Here is a 22239-nt window from a genome sequence, read left to right as displayed (position 1 = left end):
ACTTCTGAAACAGAGACGCCTGCGTTGGCTCAGTCATGTCGTGAGAATGGATGATGGCCGAATCCCAAAGGATCTCCTCTATGGAGAACTCGTGCAAGGAAAGCGCCCTACAGGTAGACCACAGCTGCGATACAAGGACATCTGCAAGAGGGATCTGAAGGCCTTAGGAGTGGACCTCAACAGGTGGGAAACCCTGGCCTCTGAGCGGCCCGCTTGGAGGCAGGCTGTGCAGCATGGCCTTTCCCAGTTTGAAGAGACACTTGGCCAACAGTCTGAGGCAAAGAGGCAAGGAAGGAAGGCCCATAGCCAGGGAGACAGACCAGGGACAGACTGCAGTTGCTCCCGGTGTGGAAGGGATTGTCACTCCCGGATTGGCCTTTTCAGCCACACTAGACCCATGGTTCCAGAACCACCTTTCAGAGTGCGATACCATAGTCTTTCGAGACTGAAGGTTGCCAATACAATACAATTTACCAAGTCTCTGGGGGGCTGAACACTCCTAGCCCTCCTCCATCCCTCAAAGACCTGCTGAAACAAGTGTTACTTGGGAGCATCTACTTAAAGGTTAGGAGAAAGTGGGGTATTGCAAGTCTTCGGCAGTAGGGAGTTCCAATTTAAGGTGCTAACAGAGAGCACCCCATGTGTCTGCCATTCAAGTGTGTAGTGCTCATGGCTGCTAAAATGTCAAGGCCTGTAAATACTGTCTCCCTGCCCACGAGCTCCCTGATCACCCCACTACTGACAGAGAAGGTGTCGGGCATCTCACATTGTTTCAATCTGCTGTAAGCCACCTTGAAGATGGTTTGAGGTCAAAAGGGGGGGAGGCATAAATCTTCTTTTTAGAAATACGTTTCAGAGCAGTAGGGCAGGCAAACTGCCACAGGATGAGGCTGCTGTGGCCTGCAGAGCTCTTTGCCTCTTCACACAACAAGGATGACACATGAGAAACACTGCAGAATCAATTACTCAAAAGTTACACATGAAGCAGGCAAACTTGCACGCAAGCAGCACAAGAGCAGATCTTGGCATCAGTATCAATCTATGAGGTGGCAGACTCAGCCATCGCTCTCAGACTGAAAGCAAAGATGGGGCTACCTGTAAGCCAGGTAGAGGTCTCTACATCAATGGGAAGACTCCCCAGGTGTGCAGAAGTACACGAGGTTAAGAAATTAAAAGAAAATCACTGCACCGCCTCGAGAACAAGTATGACATGAGACAGTACTGACTGTGCCAGTAGGAGAGGAAACACAACAAAGGTTGGGGAGGCAGACTGAGAAAGAGGGAGAACTGGTTTCCTTGAGTCACAGGGGTCTCTAAACTTTTCGACCGAAGGGCCACATCAAATATCTGGCACAGTGTCAAGGGCCGGGAAAAAAATTAAATATAAAATTTAAATAAATGCATTAGAGATGGAATTTAGATGAATGAAAGAATGGACTCAAATGCCCTGGATTTCTCTAAGCACCAACACAGCCCAAGAAATAAAGCACACTTAAATGGACCTCCATTTCCCCACCCCACAAGCACAACTCTGGTTGCGTTTGGTCAACTGGGTCAGAGGCTCTCAGGGGATCAGAGGCTGGCCACGGACCACATCTGGCCCCCGGGCCGGGGTTTGGAGACCCCCTGGTTTAGAGAAACTTGGATGGGGAGGCCTGGCCCAAGACCTGCCATCCTTTGAGGCAGCATGCCAAATGCTCCACACCCTTCCCTGGCGATGAGCCAGCCTCTGTTTCCTTCCACTCCCTAGTTTGGAAAAGGGAGAAATAGCGGGAAAATGGAGGAGAAAGTGCACTTCCACCTCTCCTTCCTCTTCCAAACCAGGAAGTGGGAAATGGCGGTGACTGAGCAGAGAGGTGTGGGAGCCCCAAAGCCAGTGTATCATCTAGGCCAGCCCTGGAAGATGGGCACTGTTTATGGAATCTGAAAGTGTCTTTTGAAGGAGAATGCATTCTGTATTGCTCTCACTATGACGGGCTGGAAGCTGCTTAAAGACTTGGAAGAAAAATACATATTTGTAAATCTATAGTCTTTGTCAAAGCACTAAGAATACGGAGTTCAATGCAGTTTATATACAACTTTTTTCTGGGATGATGCGAAGAGTAGGCAAAATTTATGATGCAAGAAACAGAGGCCAAACTGCAGCCAATATCATCAAAGGCAGGTGAAAAGTCACAGCACACTCATTCACACGTGCACACAGCACCCCTTTGGAGATTGGACAGAAGTGTTTATTTTTTTAAAAACATACAAATAAAACATAACACCCCGAAAGAAAGTCAGATTGTTCCCTTTGATTCAAATGAAAATGTTTGCTAAGAAATGAAATTACCTTAAACTTCGTCCTAGAAAACAAACACACAAGAGGGCAGAGAAATGAAGAGAAGGAGACAAGCCCCGGGGAGGGGGGGGGGAAGATATAAAGCACTAAAGCATGCCAGATTGGGAGAACATAAGAACTAAACCCAAAAAACATAAGCAGGAGTGAACAAACCATTAATTTTCCCTTGATGTTGATTGGAGGAGAAATCCAGGTATCAGGAGATTGAGAAAGGATGTAAAATGTTCATGTAGCAAGTTAATCAAATGGACATTCATTATGGGGAAAATGAGTTTACCCATAGTTTAAAAAAGGCATTACTGAAGCTGTGACAATGGCCCCTGCCATACAAATCAAACCATGGTATTTCTTTTGTAAAACAAACCCACAAAAACACACAACCAAAACTGGTTTATTTTAGAGACTCTTAAAAAGTCCAATAATATATTTAGAAAAAAGGGGAAAAAAAGGAATAGTCTCCTGGGAAAACAGATTACAATCCATACCTTTCTTTTAAGCAGACCAGAAACCCATAATTAGGGATGGCAGTGAAAACAAGAACACGGAGACTTGGGGCCAAAAAGAGGTGGCAGGGAGGGAGGGAGGGAAATGAAATTGCACATGACAGTTGAACCCACTGCCCGCAGTTAAGCAAGGCTTGTAGGATTCAACGTCCTCTGATCTCAAAAGGGAAGAGAGGAAGAGCAACAAAGAGAGGAAGATGCACAGCCTTGCATCTTCCTGTGTTCCAGGCAAAATGGTTCCAGGCAAGCAGAAATCCTGCCTTGACCTCAACCTGGTCCTACTCACACCACATTCCTTGCAGCTCTGCAGAGCTGGGCTCCAAGTTTCAGCGGCAAGAGTACCCAAACACAGCAAACAGTACTGCTCCAACAGTGGCTGCCCAGAGGGTCTCGTTCAGGGGTGGCAACCTGGCTCCAATCTCTCTGACCCCCATTTCATACCTGGCGAGGTGGTTCTCCTTTCCTGGAAGCAGGGATCCAGTCCACACTACCTGCAAACAGCCAGCAATGCAGCCGATCCCACACAGCTTCCTTTGTGAAGTGGCAGGTTGCCCCAGAGGCCTCTGGGACAATGTTGCTGTCTCCCAGACAACTTTTGCATCCTGAGGGGCTCCTGCCCAATCAAAAGCAGCATGTGACCCTTTTCTGTCCTACTGTGAGCCAGGTCAGCATTTGCTGACAGCAGGGAGTCACCTTGTTTCTTAGCGAAGGGATTCACACAAGGCGGCAACGACTCTCTCCTGGCCCCTTCTTCATCTTGCATGGGATTCTCCTGGGCCAAGACGGTGAAAAACAAGACAGCAGCATCATGATGGCGGAAGAGACTTTGCCCCTCCCCCCTGGTTCAAGAAGCTGGCCATCTTTGCTGCTCCCCCCCACCCCATCCAAGCCTGGCACACTCTCCCTTAGAGGGGCACACTTGATAGAGGAGTTTGTTTCTGGTAAGACAGGATTACAGCCTTACTAAACAAAATGGACTTACTTCTGAGTAAGGTAAGCAACACCTTTGTCAAACACCTCTACTAAAAGATCCCCAAGTCTGAAAAGGCGACGCTCCACTTCCCACACGACGGGACTGCTTGCCAAGATGCCATTCAGAGCGCAGGGGCCGCAGCCCCAAACACAGTGAAGACTCAAGTCAAAGCTGTGATTGGGAGCCCCCGTTTTGGCCATTCCTGCTGACGGAGGGCAAAGGCAACAACACGCACCCTGAGATAGAAGTGAGGCCCTGAGGTTGTGGCTGCGGGAATGCACTTTTTTTTGTGGAAAGGAGTCCTGGAAGACTGTCATTCTAGCTGCCAGCAGAGCGAGGAGGGGGCGACACCTGTAGCTGTGATCTGGGCAGGTGTCAGGGGATCAGAGACAAACCAAAGTCCCCAGCAAGCCACTGAGGTAAGAAAGCAACTGGTGGTTCTCAAGTAACCAAGATGCTCCCACACCAGAGCCGGGAACGCAGAATGGCTAGGAAAGCCACAATAAGTACACACAACCAGGAAACATTCAAGCAAAGGGACAGTTGTGTGCACGCCAACAGGAGGGGGAAAGAACCAACCCCCCCCCTGCTGTGAGGACTTATTCCCAGGCTTGAGTGACTGGGCCCCAAAATGGATCTTCTATACTGAATGCATCATCACACCCTGTGAAGGGTGGCAACTTAACTACCACCTCCAACTACCTCACCGACAATAAAGCTGTGATCACCACAAAGACTTTGGGGAATGTCTTCAAGCAACCCTCTTGACCAACAATACTAAGGTTGCAATTCTATGCACACTTTCCTGAGAGTAAGCCCCACTGAGGACCATGGGACTTACTCCCAAGTAGACAAGCATAGGATTGTGCTTCAAGACTTGTAAGTGCCATGTCAGACCTGGAAGAGGTGAGAAAGGGCCAACATGAAAGCAAAATGCTCTTGTGGACCATCTTCACCTGGATCTTTCGGTCAACAAAAACAGAAAGGTTTGAATGCAACTTCTTTTTTTTAAAAAAAGTGTGCAGACCAATTTTTGAAAGTAGTGTCACAAGGAAGGCAGGCCTGGCCGTGCAGCTCACCAACAGAGGAGCTCAACAAAGCAAGGGTACACCCTCAGAGACTCGCCGAGAATAAGCTGAACAGGCAATTTGTTCAGGCCAATATTGTGTCCCCATCCCCAATACCATTTGCGCACAGGGAGGAGAAACGGCTCCAGGAGCTACCGCATGACATGGAGGCTTCTCTGTGATGGAGGTCTGCACCGAGTCCCTTTACTGCAAGAGCTAGTCTCAAAACACAACAACAGGACAGGAGGAGACAAGATTATCCCAGCAAACTCTAGGGGAAGGAGGTGGAGGTCACATTCAACTTGCTACAGGTCATAGTTCTGCAGCAAAACAGCAGTCCCAAACTTTACGACAATCAAGAAAGGAGCGAAAGAGCAGGTGCAGAGGCAAAGTTCAAGACAGGTGAAGGGAAGTCGCGTTCTCAAGATCACCCAGTCCAATAATGGTTCTATGGAATTCAGTTTTAAAAGCCCATTCTTCCTCCACCCTTAAGCCCGGAAAGTGAATTATCCCTACCGCTCACCCTAGGCGATCACCACTTCCTTATTGCTGGAAGTGGACGCAAGAAACCTGCTGTCTGGATTCGTGCCTTCAGTTAAGGTCAGGAGAAGCAGGATCCGACGCTGGGCCTGACAGTGAGGTATGACTTCAGTTTCTAAAACCTCCTGAATGGAGGAAGGTCTTTCACCCTGGGACTCAGGATGCGATAGCAGAGTTCGGTGTGTCCTGTCTTGGGGCACGGAGTGAGAAGTGGGATGGGGAAGGAGGAGGGGGCAGGATCAGGCACAGGAAACCAAAGAGAAAGGCAGGCTGATGTGGAGAACCGGGCTCTTTTGGAGGCAGCAAGCAGGAAAGGGCAGCCTTAGTGGCAGCAGCCTCCGCAGTGACCGCCGGGGTGGGCATGTTGACTCTCGCCAAACTTTGTTCTTCGACTGAGGATTTCATAGGAGCAGTCGTCCCCACAGCAGCCAGACATGCTGGGCGAGGTATCATCGATTTCAAACCTGCCGGGCGAGAAAAGGAAAAAGGAAGGCGGAACCGCCACCCAAAATATGCTCTACGTGAACCGACTCAGACTCTGCTCATATTGGAGGCCTTACTTCACATCCCCCTCATCCCTGCCATTTTGGGCAAGTTAGGTGGCAACTAGGAATAGGGCCTTCTTGACTGTGGCGCTCCATTCATGAAAACTCCCTGAGGAAGCCTGCCTGGCACCATTCTTACCGTCTTTTGGATGACAGGCAAAGACATTTATTTGCTCAGGAAATTTAAAACCATTGTACGCTGAAACCTTAATCCCTGTCTTTTATTGTTAAAATCTGATTTTAAAATATTTTTGTAAGCCACTCAAATTGTGACAGAAGTCACAGTACATATTTTATAAAAATACACATGCAGTCTTCACTGTAGTCATGTTAGACACTATGTGGGGCTACCTGACTGAAGCCAGTATGGCCCATACTGGAGCTGGCTTATCCCACGTGACCACTCACGTGAGTGTGTGTTTGTGCGTGTGGTTAAGAGATGGTGCTGCAAGTTAAAGCTTCCCCAGCTCAAATTTCTCCTTACTTCAAATGAGCTTGCCAAGTGACCTGAAGCAAGACACTCCCTCTTACTCAATTTTCCCCATCAGCAGTAAGAGGATAACAAATTCTTTCTGCTGCAAAGGATTCCATCATTACATGTGAAGCTTGCTCAGAAAGTGCTCAGAAACATGTGAAGTTTGCCCAGGGATGGGCAAACCCTGGTCCTCAGGGACCCCCAACCTGGCCAGCAGGGAGCCCCCAGTCTCCAATAAGCCTCTGGCCCATCAGAGACTGTTGGAGCCCAGGCACATCAATTCATGTCTCCATGTGTTTTCTGCTTTCCCTTGGACACTATTTTAAGCCCACCCACTGCCTACCCATGTGTTTCTGGCTTGGTCTGCATGTTTTCACTGAGCAAGAGGTGTGTGGCAAACAGTTCATCTCTCACATGTGGTTTTACATGCCTGTATTATAAGTGTTATGAGCTCAGTAAAATTCATTCATATAAGCGCTGTCACTAATGTATTCATTTACGTAAATTAATTTCAAATTTGAAATGTAAATTCTTTTTTTTTTTCCTGGCCCGTCACAGCATCAGAGAGATGATGTGCTCCTCCTTGCCAAAATGTTTGCCCACTCCCGGGCTACACAAAAGGTCCTTATTACCATCCCCCCACACACAAACAAGTAACAGTTCCCTTGGTCTTTCCTCTTGCATATATAGGGGAAAGGGCGGGGACAAGCCCACAAGCCTTAGTTTTGTCCTGTTGCATTTGATCTGAGCCATGGTGTGACCCACCCTCTGCCTGAAGAGTAGCCAAGACCGATGGGAAAGGAATGTCCGTCCCACTCCGCCTGGGTTCCTACATTCAAAAGAGGGAAAGAATTATACCAGCTCCTTACTGTAAGCCTTCTCTGAAGAACTGGTACGCTCCGTGATTGTGTTTAAATACTGTTAGCATGACTTTCTTCATCTGTGTGCTAAGGAAAAAAAAGAAAAAACCCACCAACTCACTTTTCCAATGTGTATTTTCCCATAGGATGCTTTTCTTTTAGCCAATCTGGGGAAGCCTTGCAGCTGAAGAACAGGGTGCAAAAACTTTAAGTAAATACGAGGGAGAGGCTGATGTCAGCAAAGCTTCTTGCATGTCTCCATTTTAAAAAATCATTTAAACAAATGCCTAATTCTATGCCATTGGGAAGTTTATAAGGCCGCCCCTTTCAAGTGTAGCGTAGTGGGGACAAGGGATGGCACAGCAAACCTGGACTTCTCCCTGGTTGAAATCTTTCCTCAGCCCACCTGCAGACAAAGGTGACCTAGGCAAGGCACTACTTCTCGACTTCAGTCTTCCCAATCTGCGATATGGGCTTAACACCTCTTGCTTAAGAGTGGTTGCAAGGAATTCATCAAAGATAACTGAAGTGCTTTGCATATTCAGAAACAGTTATGGTCCAACATCACTTGAGCCCTTGTATGGGGTGTAAGCCTCTTATGGTCAAAGTTCAACCCTCAAAAAAGCGCTGTACAAATGCATTCCCTTTGCATGTACCCTGCAAGTGCAGAATGCAGCCACTCTGAACTGGACAGGCCAAAAGGGAGGTGCAGGCCAGACAGCACCAAACTTACCTATTTGCCACCAGCTGCAGTATCTGTATGAGGAATTTGCCCAGTCCTTTCCGTCTCACTTTGCTTTCCAGCTGCACTTCGTAGCTGGAAAGAGAGGGAGGGGAAGGGCGAACATTAAGGGACCAGGCAAGTTGGCCAAAGGCTTTAAACTTGCCCATGGATGTTTGACATTTTGTAATTCAGAGTTTAAAACATGACAATGCTGGAACGCTCTCTCATTCAGGCCTTCCTTGCTGGAGAATCATTTCAACATTTGGATTAAAAGACACACACACACAAGTTCTGTTCTGTACCTGGAAAAAAATACAGTGGGTTTGCGCAAAAAAATGAAGCTCCCCTCATTCGGTTCATTCACACATGACTTGACTGTGGAGATGCCAGGCAGCCCAAAGTGGCAGGAGAAATAACATGCCAGGCACAATACATACCAATAGAGAACCTCGTCCCCGCATTCCACATCGAAGCGGAAGTGTGAGAATGCTACGGGGACAGAGCCGTCTTCCAGAGCGATTAGGTACCAAGCACGGTCATCCGTCATCTCGTCCCGTTTCTCCCGGTCCTTCCAGCCCCACTCGCTCTGCTCATATCTTTGGGGCAGCAAAAACACAAGAAGAAAAATAAGGCAGTAACTCCCTTTCTCTTTGGGAACAAACAGCAAGTACTTGCTATAACATTATATACCTGCAAAACTGAGGGTCAGAAAAACTTTTTCTGAAAATTTATGGTGGTTTTATACAAATATGGGGTGCTGATTCAAAAAAAATGGCATCGGTTTTGCCCTATCACATCTAGTTTCAAAGATATGACATAGTAACGAGTTCAAGCAGCTTCCTTGTGATGAAACCATGGTGTAGGCTTCCTCATGAGAAAGCTGCTTGAATCATTCACTACTTTGGCTTATGAAAAGTTGTGAGTCTCAGGTGCTCCCTTCCTCACCTTTTCCCCAGCATACAGACTAGAAATTTCTGCTGAAATTTCAGACTAGAAATTTCTGATATGGTCTGAGATCCTAGTTTGAGCCTTTGAGAGAGCCAACAGCAAACTAGAAAGAGAAGCGACTCACCTCCTCTGCTTCACATCCACAGGGAGCGCAAGTCTGCTGCTTATCCAAATTGAAAGCTATGCCTATTGGGTCGCATCTGGTTCTTTCTCTCTTTCACCAAGGCCACAAAGGGTCTGAGCAGATCTCCTTCCACACTGCAGTCTGTCCCTCTCACCTGCATCTCCTCTAAATAGTCGGGAAGGGTTCCTCTGCCTCACTAGTGAGAGAACTCCAAACAAAAGATATATTGCCCAACTCACTGGACAAAGAGGTATCTTTTTCCAAGAGGGGGATCTCTTACATTTAGCAGGGGAAGAACAGCTGTCCACCTTCTCTTTGCTAGCTTGTCTTCAGTTTCTTTTTACTGACAGGGCAAGGGGCCTGTTTAATTATTACTACATAAACCACTTTGTGAACTTCTTTGCTGAAAAGAGGTATAGGCATCGCCCCATATCCATGGTGGTTCCGTTTCTCCCACCCCCATGGATATGGAAACTGTGGATAAAAGTGGACCCTGTATAAATACAATAGCCATTCTGCCCGCTTCCACAGCCATCACCTTTATTTTTCTTTAGTAGGGACTATAGCTTGGACATTTCCTGCTTACTTAACCAAGGAACATTCCTGCTTAACTGAAGATGTGGCACGCCGGCTACCAGCCTCCACATGACATGGAGATTACCAAATGTTAACAGGAAGCAGGACACACATGCTGCAAACCTTACTAAAGGAGAAAAGGTACAGGTGTATGTGGGGGACCCTCAGATCCACAGAGAAGTGAAATTGTAGATACCAGATCCATGGTAATGGGGGGGCCACCTGTATATAAATGTTTGTGGAAACAAAAATGAAGTAAAGTTGGACCATGTGTCTCTCTAGCTGTGTCCTGTCTATTCTAACTACCAGTGGCTCTCTCCAAGATGTTGATCCTTTTAAACTGGGAGATAGTTTGGCGTCTTCCGTAAGCAAAGCACGTACATAAGAACATAAGAACATAAGAACAGCCCCACTGGATCAGGCCATAGGCCCATCTAGTCCAGCTTCCTGTATCTCACAGCGGCCCACCAAATGCCCCAGGGAGCACACCAGATAACAAGAGACCTCATCCTGGTGCTCTCCCCTACATCTGGCATTCTGACTTAACCCATTCCTAAAATCAGGAGGTTGCGCATACACATCATGGCTTGTACCCCATAATGGATTTTTCCTCCAGAAACTCGTCCAATCCCCTTTTAAAGGCGTCTAGGCTAGACGCCAGCACCACATCCTGTGGCAAGGAGTTCCACAGACCGACCACGCGCTGAGTAAAGAAATATTTTCTTTTGTCTGTCCTAACCCGCCCAACACTCAATTTTAGTGGATGTCCCCTGGTTCTGGTATTATGTGAGAGTGTAAAGAGCATCTCCCTATCCACTCTGTCCATCCCCTGCATAATTTTGTATGTCTCAATCATGTCCCCCCTCAAGCGTCTCTTTTCTAGGCTGAAGAGGCCCAAACGCCGTAGCCTTTCCTCATAAGGAAGGTGGTACACGTGATGTACCACTGAGTTGTGAGGAAGCTGCTCCACCAATGGAGTCAGACCCTTGGTGCATTTCAGTCCTGTCCACGCTGACAGGTGGCAGCCCCCCACCCCCAGATTTTGGGTGGTCTTTCCCAGAGACTTCCCTACCTGAAGATGCTGCCAGATTTCAAACTGGAGTCTCCTGCATGCAAAGTAGGTGTTCTATCACTGAGTTACAGTCCTCCACTAGAGAAACAGACATACTTTCCCTTCTGCCCATGGCTGCCCACTGCCTCCCTCCACCCTAAGTCTTCCTCCAGCCTTACAAAGTCTGCATGTTCATTTTGGTTAGCTCAAAAGCCCAGTCGAGTGTGGCCGCATCCAAGCTGGAGACTCGCTTGCACTCGATGGTGATGTTTAACCTGCAAGAAGACAAGAACGACAGAAAAGAGACACAGTTAGAGATGGGGTGGGGTGCAGCAAGTGTGCCACTTTGCAGCCAAAATCTGTTGACTGCAAGGCATAAGATGGCAGGTACAGTCTGTGGGTGGAGGGAGAAAAGAGCATATAAAGATTGCAACCAGCTGTGGGTGCAAATTGAGAGACATGTTCAGTATTCACTACCACAGAGGGTCACGGCTCCAATATGTGGGAGTTGGGATCAGGATTCAAATACCACTGACCCCACAAAAGAGCTAGCTTGTACTCACCCATTCCTGTCGTATTTCTTGAAAACTGGGAAGGCTTCTAAGGGGTCCCCCAGCTGTGAGGAAGGGAAAAAACCCACAGAAAGTCAGAGACATAAATAAAGCAGCAATTAGCATTTTGGTACCTCTTTCAAGCACTTGACACGCATTACTGTGAGGTACTCCTTGAGAACAGCCCTGTCAGGCACGTCGTCTTCTGCCCATTTTGCAGATAGGCAAAACTGAGGCTGAGAGAGTTGCCAAAAGGTTACCACTGAGTTCACAGAAGATGCAACACCTGAATTATGCAACCTCAGCTCTCTTAGAGAGCTACAAAGGTGTCTTAGAGGTCTCTTGGTGTCTACAAAGAAGACCCCTTCAGGAGTTTACAGTTTCTTCTTGCTTCCCCAACTTTTTTGAAGAAAAAAATCCCTTTTTTTGCCCCACTGAAACCATTGAAAGGAGGAAGAGAAAGTTTTTAGCTCTCATGCATGTGTGGAGCAGATGGCAGGCAAGAGAATAAGGGCCAAAGAGAAAAGCATGTTGCCACATCGGAAAATGGTGAGCGTTTATCTCCCTAACCCTGCTGAAGTTCAAAGGCTTGGAAGTACCTCAGTAATTCACTTCCCCCAGCACTGTCAGATCAAATTAAAGCCTTCTCATTCCAAAGGTGGGCACTCCCCAAACTCAAGCAGGGTGCAAGGATTTTGTGACTACTAGAGAAAGAGTTGGAACACCTCTCTGGACCTACCTGAGGAGCTAAAATACCAGACAGGGAGCCAACTGGCATCAACTTAGGAAGCACAACAGGGGACATATGCTCTATGGGCAGCTGGTGCCAAATGACCAAAAGTCCTGGAGAACCACACTCTGTGTGCATAGGCTCTGTACCTGACAGGCTCTGCTTGGCACACCTCCAACAAGGGAGAACCTGCCAGAGCCTGACATCTCTTACAGTTAGGAAATTCTCTCTCACATCTAGCCTAAATCTACTTCCCTGTAGATCTGACCTGTTGGTTCTCATCTATCCCTAACCCGCAGGAGCCACTGAAAGCAGGTGAATGATGTCCTGATATGGGTTGCCAGTGCGTCCCTGGTCGTGTGTCACGCATGGCTTAGAGGATCTTTACAAATATTATAACTGACTTTGAGGTTTTATGAGTTAAATCTCAGCTAAGAAATATCCTTTTAAATTTAGAAAACGTTTTTAAAAAAAGAACGCTTGCAGCCTCTTTCAGTCAGTCACCACTTCTCAAGTCATTCCAAGAAGGTCCACTGCCTTATCTAACAGCACAATTACAAGCAACCCCACTGTGTTCAACAGGACTGACTCTCAGGTCAACATATGTAGGATCTCAGCCTTGCATGCAAAAAGGCAGCTCACAACAGCTCCCCTTTTCTTCAGTGTTTTTATTACCATTTTTCTTTAAAACATTAATAGACTGCTTTTCAACCACCACCACAGCGCACACTGAAGAAAAGAGGAAGCTGAAACATAAATTAACTTTGGAATGAGGGTTCCCCCCTCTTATTCATTATGGCTTTCTTAGCTGTAGAGCAGCTGTGCTCCCCCACCCACCTGTCTGTTTCTTACTTTTTCATTGTTGAGGCAAAGAGGAATTTAGTTCATTGACACAGCTCTGAACCACATAAAAAACATCAGGGTCTCCTCTGTTTTAACCCTCGAAGTAACATGGTGAGAGGGAGTGACTGGATCAAGGTCACCCCCATTAGCTTTGAGACTGAGCAGGGATTCTGATATGGGTCACTGTTACCTTGCACATGCCCGATCTCGTCTGATCTCGGAAGCTAAGCAGGGTCAGGCCTGGTTAGTACTTGGATGGGAGACCGCCTAGGAATACCGGGTGCTGTAGGCTTATACCATGATCTTGGAAGGTAAGCAGGGTCAGGCCTGGTTGGTACTTGGATGGGAGACTGCCTGGGAATACCGGGCACTGTAGGCTTATACCATGATCTCGGAAGCTAAGCAGGGTCAGGCCTGGTTAGTACTCAGATGGGAGACCGCCTGGGAATACCGGGCATTGTAGGCTTATACCATGATCTGGGAAGCTAAGCAGGGTCAGGCCTGGTTAGTTCTTGGATGGGAGACCGCCTGGGAATACCAGGTGCTGTAGGCTTATACCATGATCTGGGAAGCTAAGCAGGGTCAGGCCTGGTTAGTACTTGGATGGGAGACTGCCTGGGAATACCTGGTGCTGCAGGCTTATCCCATGATCTCGGAAGCTAAGCAGGGTCAGGCCTGGTTAGTTCTTGGATGGGAGACCGCCTGGGAATACCGGGCACTGTAGGCTTATACCATGATCTCGGAAGCTAAGCAGGGTCAGGCCTGGTTAGCACTTGGCTGGGAGACCGCCTGGGAATACTGGGTGCTGTAGGCTTATACCATGATCTGGGAAGCTAAGCAGGGTCAGGCCTGGTTAGCACTTGGCTGGGAGACCGCCTGGGAATACTGGGTGCTGTAGGCTTATACCATGATCTCGGAAGCTAAGCAGGGTCAGGCCTGGTTAGTACTTGGATGGGAGACCACCTGGGAATACTGGGTGCTGTAGGCTTATACCATAGTCTTTCCAGACTGAAGGTTGCCAACCACCACCCTGCTTTATCGCACTGTCTCCATGAGAAAGGGGGGCAAGGGAGAAAAACACAGCTCACTTTATTAGCGGCCTCCACCTTGGCGCAGACGGCGTCCATAGCTGCCCGTTCCTCCAACCGTTTCTGCTTTTTCTCTTTGCCTTTGCTCGACTTCCTCTGGAACGAGAAGGGGAGAGAGGTGAATGCAAGATCTTGTCCAGGGTCAACCATGTGCAACACAGGTGAACAGCACTCGGTATTTCACTACCCCCCCCATAGAGACTACATGCTTTATGAAGCACACAGTGTTACCTGGATGCCCCAACTGACATTAGGGGCTGAAGGTGCTGACAATGGTGAACGGTCTACACTTAGGACTTCTTCTCATCCTTCCTCTCATCTTTCCTCATGGTAGCACAGTGTTTTATCTACTCCTTCCCACCTACATTTTATCCTGACAATACCTGCATGTGATTGCCCGGGCTGAGAGAGTGACTGCCCCAAGGTCACCCAGTAGTTGAACCCAGGTCTTCCCGGTTTAAGACAGGATTCTAACACAGTGCTTTCCAGTTCCTTTTTGGCTGAGGCCCCAATCCCCTCTCCCTGCAAGATCAAAAACCAAAATGCTGTACACAGTATACCACCCCTCACAAATAAAGATCGTTTTTTAAAAAACATTCAGCATGGATGGCCGCAAGATGTATTGCACAACAAAACCAGGTGGTGAGTTATCCAAGGATACTCCTAAGTTTGCAGTCAGAATGGCTGGCTGGTGCAAGAGAGAGGAAAAGTGATGTGCCAGAGGTGGGAGGCTGTAAGAATGTACATGGGACCCTGGCTGGGAAACACATTGCTCTAACTACTACATTGCTCTAACCACTACCAGGCTCTCCCACAACAGAGGTACTCTCAATCTCAATCAAGGTACTCATGGATAATGCCGACATGGGGGCAGGGAGACAAAAAAAGGGATTGTTGTTCTAATAGGGGATAGTGGCCCCCTGTTTAAACACCACAGCCGGACAGGCAAGAACTGCTTGAACTCACAGCCCCACTGACTGAAGCTGGTCCACTCCACCCAACTGACTTTTAATAAACTGCCTTTTAATAAAAGCTTATTAACTATTAAACTCTGTGTCTTTAAAAGAAAAACACCACCACCACTGAGCATTTCATGGCAAGCCTCTGAATGTGGTCACACAACCCACCAACCTCACAACTGACATTAAGAAACGGGAGGCCATGCCGAGAAGCCTCAGTTCACGTGTGACTGGGCTCCTTTGGCGGTTCCGTTTTCGCTACACAGGGACTATGCTTCTGCTGAGTGGAAGAAAAAAGCATGATGTGGCCCTCTAAGAGCTACAGGGAACCAAATCCACATGGAACAGAATCCAGGGCTCCCACTTAGTGGAACTGCATCCTACATTGCACAAGTCCCCCCCCCCCCACCTGCAGCATTGCGAGCCAAGAAAAATCCAACTTGGAAATATTGCTGCTAAAAAAAAAGAGACTTATTTCTGAAGAGCTGTAAAGTCCTGCCAGGCTGGTGAGTCACTGAGTTATGGTGGTTGAGAGCCAAAAGGACGTGCTTAACCTCTACACAACCCTTCCACCCACACTAAAGTTCAGTCGAGGACACCAGTTTTTTTTCTCCCCAATGCATGGTTGACTGGAAAGTTCAGAAGCCAAGCAGAGCAAGGGGAAATCTGGACAGGAAGACTGCCAGGCAGCTGGCGATGCTGTTGTCTGCAACAGCCTGGCTCAGGCAGGGCCCAAAGCCACTTTCCAAAAAGGGGGGTGGGGAGAAACTACTTGCTAACTTATAGCAAGGCACAGTAAGAACTTTAAAAACACACACACACCACCACCCAAAGACAAAGAAAGGAGGATTTCAATTAGCTTGGAAAAGCTTTCAATCACTGCAACTCTTAATTGTCCCTTGTGAGCTTCAAATCAACACACCAGCTTACACTGTGCCAGTCATTGGGGGAACATCACCCACCAGAGAGGGGAGAAACCAGAACCAAATCTCTTCTGGTTTCTAGGAATTTCCTTGCCCCGGGGATCTGAAAGCAACCCCTGTGCACCATAGTGAGAGGCAATTTTTATTTGCACTTCCTCCAAATTGTTCAGGGTAGCCTAAAAAGGTCTCTCTCCCTCCCCCCATGTTATTGTCCTAACAACCCTTCGAGGTAGGTGCACACATGCACACCTTGCCCAAAATAACTCAATGAGCTTTGCAGATGAATGGTAATTGGATCTCAGGTCTTCCTGCTGCACCACCTGGTCACAGGTCTACTGATAATCAGTTAATGCGTTCTACCCTAACACCTTTCTCCTAACACGGAACTCAGGGCAGTGGATACAAGACACTCAGGCGGGCTCCCATCCAGGCCAGTGCCCAGATCTGCCAAGCTCCAGCAAAAGCGGCTGCACCTGCCCCTTTAGACCTGCCCCTGCGGACGAAGAGGAAAGTGGCAACTGACAAGCCTAATGTGCAGCATGTTTCAAAAGCAGGCAGGGCTTCCCCCACCCTTCCTTTAAGGGGCCATGTCCCAGAAGGGTATACCCTCATTTCGGCATAACTAATGGCATCTGCCAGAACAAAAAGACTGACTCAGGGCCAAATCCTATTCAAGTTTCCAGCACTGGTGCAGCTGTGCTCATGGGGCATAAGCTGCATCCTCTGGTAGGGGGGCAGTCATTGAGGCTTCCTCCAGGTAAGGTCAGGTTTGGTCCTTTTCCTCAGGGCTGCATTGTGGCTGCAGCCGCACTGGAAAGTTGAATAGGATTCAGTCTCTTAAGAGAAAATTCACTTTGATGCTTTTGAATTCTATGGCCGTCTGTGTCCCCCACAACCTTGATTCTGGATACCAGACCCCTAAATGTCACCCAGCTAACTGAAAGCAAAGGGAAATAATTTCTATCCACGAGTTAGAAACATCCAACTCTTATATAAAACAACCGCATGATTGCTGCTAACTTCAGGCCTTTTCAAGGTTTCAACTTCCAAACATCCAACATCAACATCCAAACCTTGAAAGCATGCGAGCAAAGGGAGAGACACCTGAGGAAAACCAGAGTAATGGCAAGATCTCCCAGTGGGCCACAGGCCCCACCATCAAATGAGATGGAAGTTGGGGTTATCGTCTGTGGGTCAAGCCATCACCTCCTCCTTACCTCCACTAATCTCCTTCTCTTGATTACTTTTCTCCAATTCAATGTTTTTATATAAAAAATTAGAAGGAAGACTTCAAGCAGAACAGAGCCTATAAAATAAGAGACCAGCATAACCTACCTCACAGGGCTGTTGTGAGGTTATATATGGAGGCTCACATATGCCACAATGAACAGAAGACAGGCCAGGTAGCAATATAACCAGTAAACAAATAACTAGTAAATGATGCAAAATAAACTATTTGTTTAGAACTATATAAACAAAATATGTAAACAAAACAAAAACTATATAACAAAATAAACTGTATATAACAAAACAGTGTTTCTTAACCAGCGGTACTTGAGGTGGTGTCTGGTGGTACTTGTAGGACCCCTGGAAACCTACTGCCTGGCATTAAGAAACAGCAGGAGGAGGTTTGGTGAGCAGAGCTCCAAACATGCTTTCCCCTTCCACCCTGAGCCTCTTACTGGTGTTTGTCATGTCACATCTTGTTTCCCAACCCAGAAGTAACTAGGGATGATGTCATCACCAGTTACTTCCAGAGATACTTAGATTAGGTGGACCATTCCTGGTAGGGTGGAGGACAAACACTGAGAAACACTGTAATAAAACATTTTTATAGCACCCTTCCTCCAAGGAAATCAGGATGGTGTACATGGCTCCTCCCCTCCTTTTTGTCCTCACAACAATCCTGTGAGGTAGGTGAGGCTGAGAGAGAGTGACTGACCAGGAAGGTGAACCAGGAAGCTTTATGGGTTTCTAAGCACACACACCCTAACCCAGCGGGTTCTCAAATGTCACAGGAGCAAACCTCCAGAGATAAGTCTTTGCAGGGACGGGAAAAGACAGCGATCGCAACCCGATCGCAAGTGGGTCACAATTGCTATTTTCACTTTTTACAATACGTGGGGAGCCCTGCAGAGTGCTCCATGGAACTCCCTGCACCCCCTTGACCCCCAGTAGGTTAGATGTGTTAGAAAAAAGCCCTCCTGCAGTGGTGCGTTCCTGGGGATTGCGTCACTGCCTTTCCCCTCCCCTTAAGGGGGCAGAGGCTCTCAGGCTGGGGTGTCAGCACCACTGCCCTAACCCAAACTGTGTACTTGGAAACCTTGTATTTATAAAACTGTGGTATAATTGCATGCGATAAATAACTGACCGCTATCCACCCAGGGGCCTCCAAAGTATAAAGTATAAAGGTCAAGTATAAAGTCAGACAATTAATAAATGGTGTTAAATGTGCAAGACAAGCATACAATTGACAGAAAGGAGCAATTTCATCCATGTGGACAAACGCGCACATCACACAAGGGCACACAGTTCTGCTAAATAAAGTGCATTATAGTTCTGTGGGCAGGAAGGAATTGGTGTACTTACAGGTGTTACAAAGAACTATATGTCAAGTAATAAGAGCCTGAAAAAGTTATTGATACATAAAATCCTTCTCAAATACATATTTACCATTGCAAGCCCAGCCTTCCGCTGCTGTGCAGCTTGAAACACAAAAGTCTTCTCTGCCAAATAACTACAAAGTAACTCCAACAAGTCCATCCCTTTCCCCCCTCCAAATTCCACCTTGATTCCACCCTCAGTGAGCCCCACTTCCACATATTCCCTTTATTAATAATAATTAATAATAATAAAACTGTATTTCTATCCCGCCCTTCTCCCCAAAGGGACCCAGGCGGCTTTATTAACACCATGGCTCTAGGCTTCCTGGCATGTTTTTCTACAGTAGGTTTAAAAATATACGTAGTTAAAATATAGTACATAAAGTATAAAATATAGTAAAAATATAGTTACCTCAATACATGCCAAGACCAAACTGCTCCACACCTCCCAACCAACACTAAACTGTCCACCCTTGAAACTAATCTCAAGCACAACCACATCCTCCATGAGACCCCTGAATCTTCTCCTCCCTACATCAACCCCTCATACTATCCCCCCCATTTTTCAACTTTCATCCAATACCAACCTTTTCACCCTATACACATCTTTCCTTTTCCCAGCTCAAAGTTTCTCCCCATCCCACAGTTACTTTACAACCCATCAATATCAACCCAACAATCTGAGTTTCCCCCACCTTATCTCTCCCCTTCCACCCCCCACCTTTTCACCACCCCAACTCTTTCCCCCACCCCAGATTTCCCCCTTAATTTCCACTCACCTCATAATGATCATGACTGCTCCCTGAAATTGACCCCAGATATCTCACAATTATTCCTCCAACACACAAACTTCCCACCACCCCACATTAACTTCTAGCCCAGTGATTTCCAACCTTTTTCATCTCGCAGCACACCAAAAGGGCACTAAAATGGTCAAGGTACACCATCAGTATTTTGACCACTGACATGGCATACCATGCTGTTGGTGGGGGACTCACATCCCCCAATGGCCCTATTAATAAATGAACAAATTCCCACGGCACACCTGGGGACCATTCGCGGCACACCAGTGTGCCGCGGCACAGTGGTTGAAAATGGCTGTTCTAGTCCCTCCTCCTATTCCAAGTCCCCATCACAATTTACTTAGTGACCACCCAAAATTAACCCTTCCACCCGCCTTTCAATGTAACTTTCCATCCCCCCAATATTAGCCCCCCCACGTTCCCCCTCTCCATGATCCCCCATCAGATTCTGGGGTTGTATCAGTCGGAAGTGGGTCCCCCCACATAATTACCCTAATACCCCCAGATTTGCTACCCCCACTTATTCCTCTCCCTCCAACACCCAAACTTCCTACCACCCTCACCAAATTACTACTCTAAGTAGTAGCCCCCTACTCCAAGTCCCCATTCCCACTGCAATTCACTTAATTCCCCCAATATTTACCACCCCTAATATTAACTCCGCCACCCCATTACCCGCCATTTCTCTCCTTCTAACATAATTTTCCATCCCCCAATATCAGCCCCTCCACATGCCCCCCTCTCCATGATCCCACCCCCCCACCAGATTCTGGGATCATATCAGTCCTAAGTGGGACCCCCACATAATACCTCCATATCTGCTCCCCCCCAATTTCCGGCCACTTTCCTTCCTCCAACTCCAAATTTCCCACCCCCCATATTAAGCCAAAGCCCCCCATATTCCAACCTCATAGACGTCCATGCTGATCAGCAGTTCCAAACTTTTCTTCCCCCACATGCCCCCCATACCCTGGCCCCCCAAGCAATCCCCTGCCCCATTTCCCAGGGCCCCCTCCACAGGCCCCCAAACCTGCCCCCCAAGCAGCCCCTGCCCCATTTCCCAGGGCCTCCTCCGCAGGCCCCCCAAACCCTGCCCCCAAGCAGCCCCTGCCCCATTTCCCAGGACCCCCAGGCAGCCCCCCGCCCCATATCCCAGGGCCCCCTCCGCAGGCCCCCAAGGCCTGCCCCCCAAGCAGCCCCCACCCCCACTTCCCAGGGGCCCCCCGCCCTGCCAGCCTAGGCCTGACTCACCCCCATGGCGACCACGACCCCCCCAAGCCTCCTCGCAAGCCCGTTCCGGGGGGGGCGCAGCGAGAGGGGAGGGGGCGGCGTACCGCTACTGCGCCTGCGCGGGAGCCCAGCGCCGCGGGAGGGCGGGGAGCGCCGAGGAGCACCTGACGCACGGCGTGGAGGTGGAGGGAGGGCGGGGCTGCTCGCGCATGCGCACCGCGCACTGCGGGCAGGGAAGAGGGCGGAAGGGGCGCCGGACGCGTCTCCCGGAGCGCACGCGCAGGAGGGGGCGGCGCGCGGCCGCCGAGGGGAGGGGCGGAAAAAGGGCGCGAAAGGGGGGCCGCCGGGAGAGCGGCGCGCGCTGCGGCCGTTGGCGGCGCCGTTGGTCTACGCGCTGATTGGCCCCGTCCCGCCCTCCCCCTCAGCGCTGGTCGAGGCGGCTGAGAAGGGGCGGTGCCTGCCTGAGCCTGAGCGGGTCTCTGCCCCGCCCCCAGCGCAGGTGCAGAGCACAGGCGGGGCCCTCGAAGGCCGCAACACGCTGTGATGTGCCTCAAACACACGGCGCCAGAAGTGGGCGGGGCGCTCCCAGGACAGTGGGCAGGCGGCGCTGCGAGCAGTGCGGGCGGCATAATGTGTGTCGCGTCACTGCGTGTCTGAGGTGTTTTTCCTTCAGTAGAAGACCTCAGAAATTTTAGTTTTACCTCAGAATACACAACAACAACAACAACACCACATATATTGTTACATATAAATACCTATAAATACCGCACATTATTCTGCACTCCTTCATCTTCCTCACATATATTATATATATGACAATAATGTATCATAATATATGTGGCATTATTATTACCATTTCATAGATTGTGAGGTAAAAATAGAATAATGTTTCACCTCTAAAATATAATACCTCAAAAATTTTGCCTCAAAAATATAATAATTCTACTTCAAGATACAACAATACCACATATAGTGTTATATATTATCATTAATACCAAATTTATTAGTCATAATAATAATTAGTATTATTAATATAATATAACAGTATTAGTAATATTATTAGTAATAATAACATGTACCATTAATAATTATATATCATACGTACAGGGTGGCCAAACTTGTGTAACGTAAGAGTTAGATACAGTAAACTTCAGGTGTTTGAGAGCTGCCATATTCAAGACACCTTTAAATTCTTAAAAATATTTATTTACCATGAACTAATATGCATATGCACAGCCCAATCCTATGCATGTCTACTCAGAAGTAAGTCCCATTAGAGTCAATGGGGCTTACTCCCAGGAAAGTGTGGATAGGATTGGGCTATAATCCAGTAGACTCCCAGTTTATACCTGGTAATAATTATAACGCTCAAAAAAATTCTTATTTACCTTTTACTATTAATTGTGATGCAAAAAGTAGCTCAGCCAACATATTTCTGCAAGCCGCACTTTATACATCAAAGAGCTGCATGTTGCTTGCAAGTCACAGTTTGGCCACCCTCTAATAATAATAACAACAACAACAACAACAACAACATAGACCTTCAATAATAATAGTTTGCAGAGCAGTTGCATGGCAAAATGAGCAAAAAAAAAAGTGGTTCTCCATCCCCAAAAGTTTCAGCACCTGAAATAAATAAGGGCCCAAACCTATCCAATTTTCCCACCCCAGTGCGATCACAATGCAGCCCCATGGTAAGGGAACAAATGTTCCCATACCTTAAGGATGCCTCTGTGACTGCTGCCCTACTACAAGATGCAGTGCATGCCCCATTAGCACAGT

At 47.9% G+C, this 22239-nt stretch overlaps 1 protein-coding gene and 1 pseudogene across 3 annotated transcripts; one reads left to right on the top strand and one right to left on the bottom strand.

Moving 5' to 3' along the window:
* Nucleotides 1-3687: 3687 nt before the first annotated feature.
* Nucleotides 3688-20636, bottom strand: NAA40 (N-alpha-acetyltransferase 40, NatD catalytic subunit). Of its 3 annotated transcripts, XM_066610183.1 has the most exons (8): nucleotides 20479-20636; nucleotides 13940-14035; nucleotides 11291-11343; nucleotides 10907-11002; nucleotides 8466-8624; nucleotides 8038-8121; nucleotides 7314-7391; nucleotides 3689-5888 (listed from the first exon to the last, which is right to left on the bottom strand). In XM_066610183.1, the coding sequence occupies exons 1-8, from the start codon at nucleotides 20482-20484 to the stop codon at nucleotides 5747-5749; spliced, it is 714 nt and encodes a 237-aa protein (XP_066466280.1). In that variant the 5' UTR covers nucleotides 20485-20636; the 3' UTR covers nucleotides 3689-5746. The 3 variants fall into 3 exon arrangements, with proteins under 3 accessions (XP_066466281.1, XP_066466280.1, XP_066466279.1); XM_066610184.1 differs by lacking the exon at nucleotides 8038-8121 and having other exon boundaries at nucleotides 3688-5888; XM_066610182.1 differs by lacking the exons at nucleotides 3689-5888; nucleotides 7314-7391 and adding an exon at nucleotides 6886-7273.
* LOC136635372 (5S ribosomal RNA) lies at nucleotides 13024-13143 on the top strand (annotated as a pseudogene).
* Nucleotides 20637-22239: the final 1603 nt, after the last annotated feature.

This window comes from Tiliqua scincoides, chromosome 15, assembly GCF_035046505.1.
Source record: "Tiliqua scincoides isolate rTilSci1 chromosome 15, rTilSci1.hap2, whole genome shotgun sequence".
In the NCBI taxonomy this organism is placed as follows: domain Eukaryota; kingdom Metazoa; phylum Chordata; class Lepidosauria; order Squamata; family Scincidae; genus Tiliqua; species Tiliqua scincoides.
Note: the sequence above shows the minus strand (reverse complement) of the source record. Positions and strands in the feature narration are given on the sequence as shown.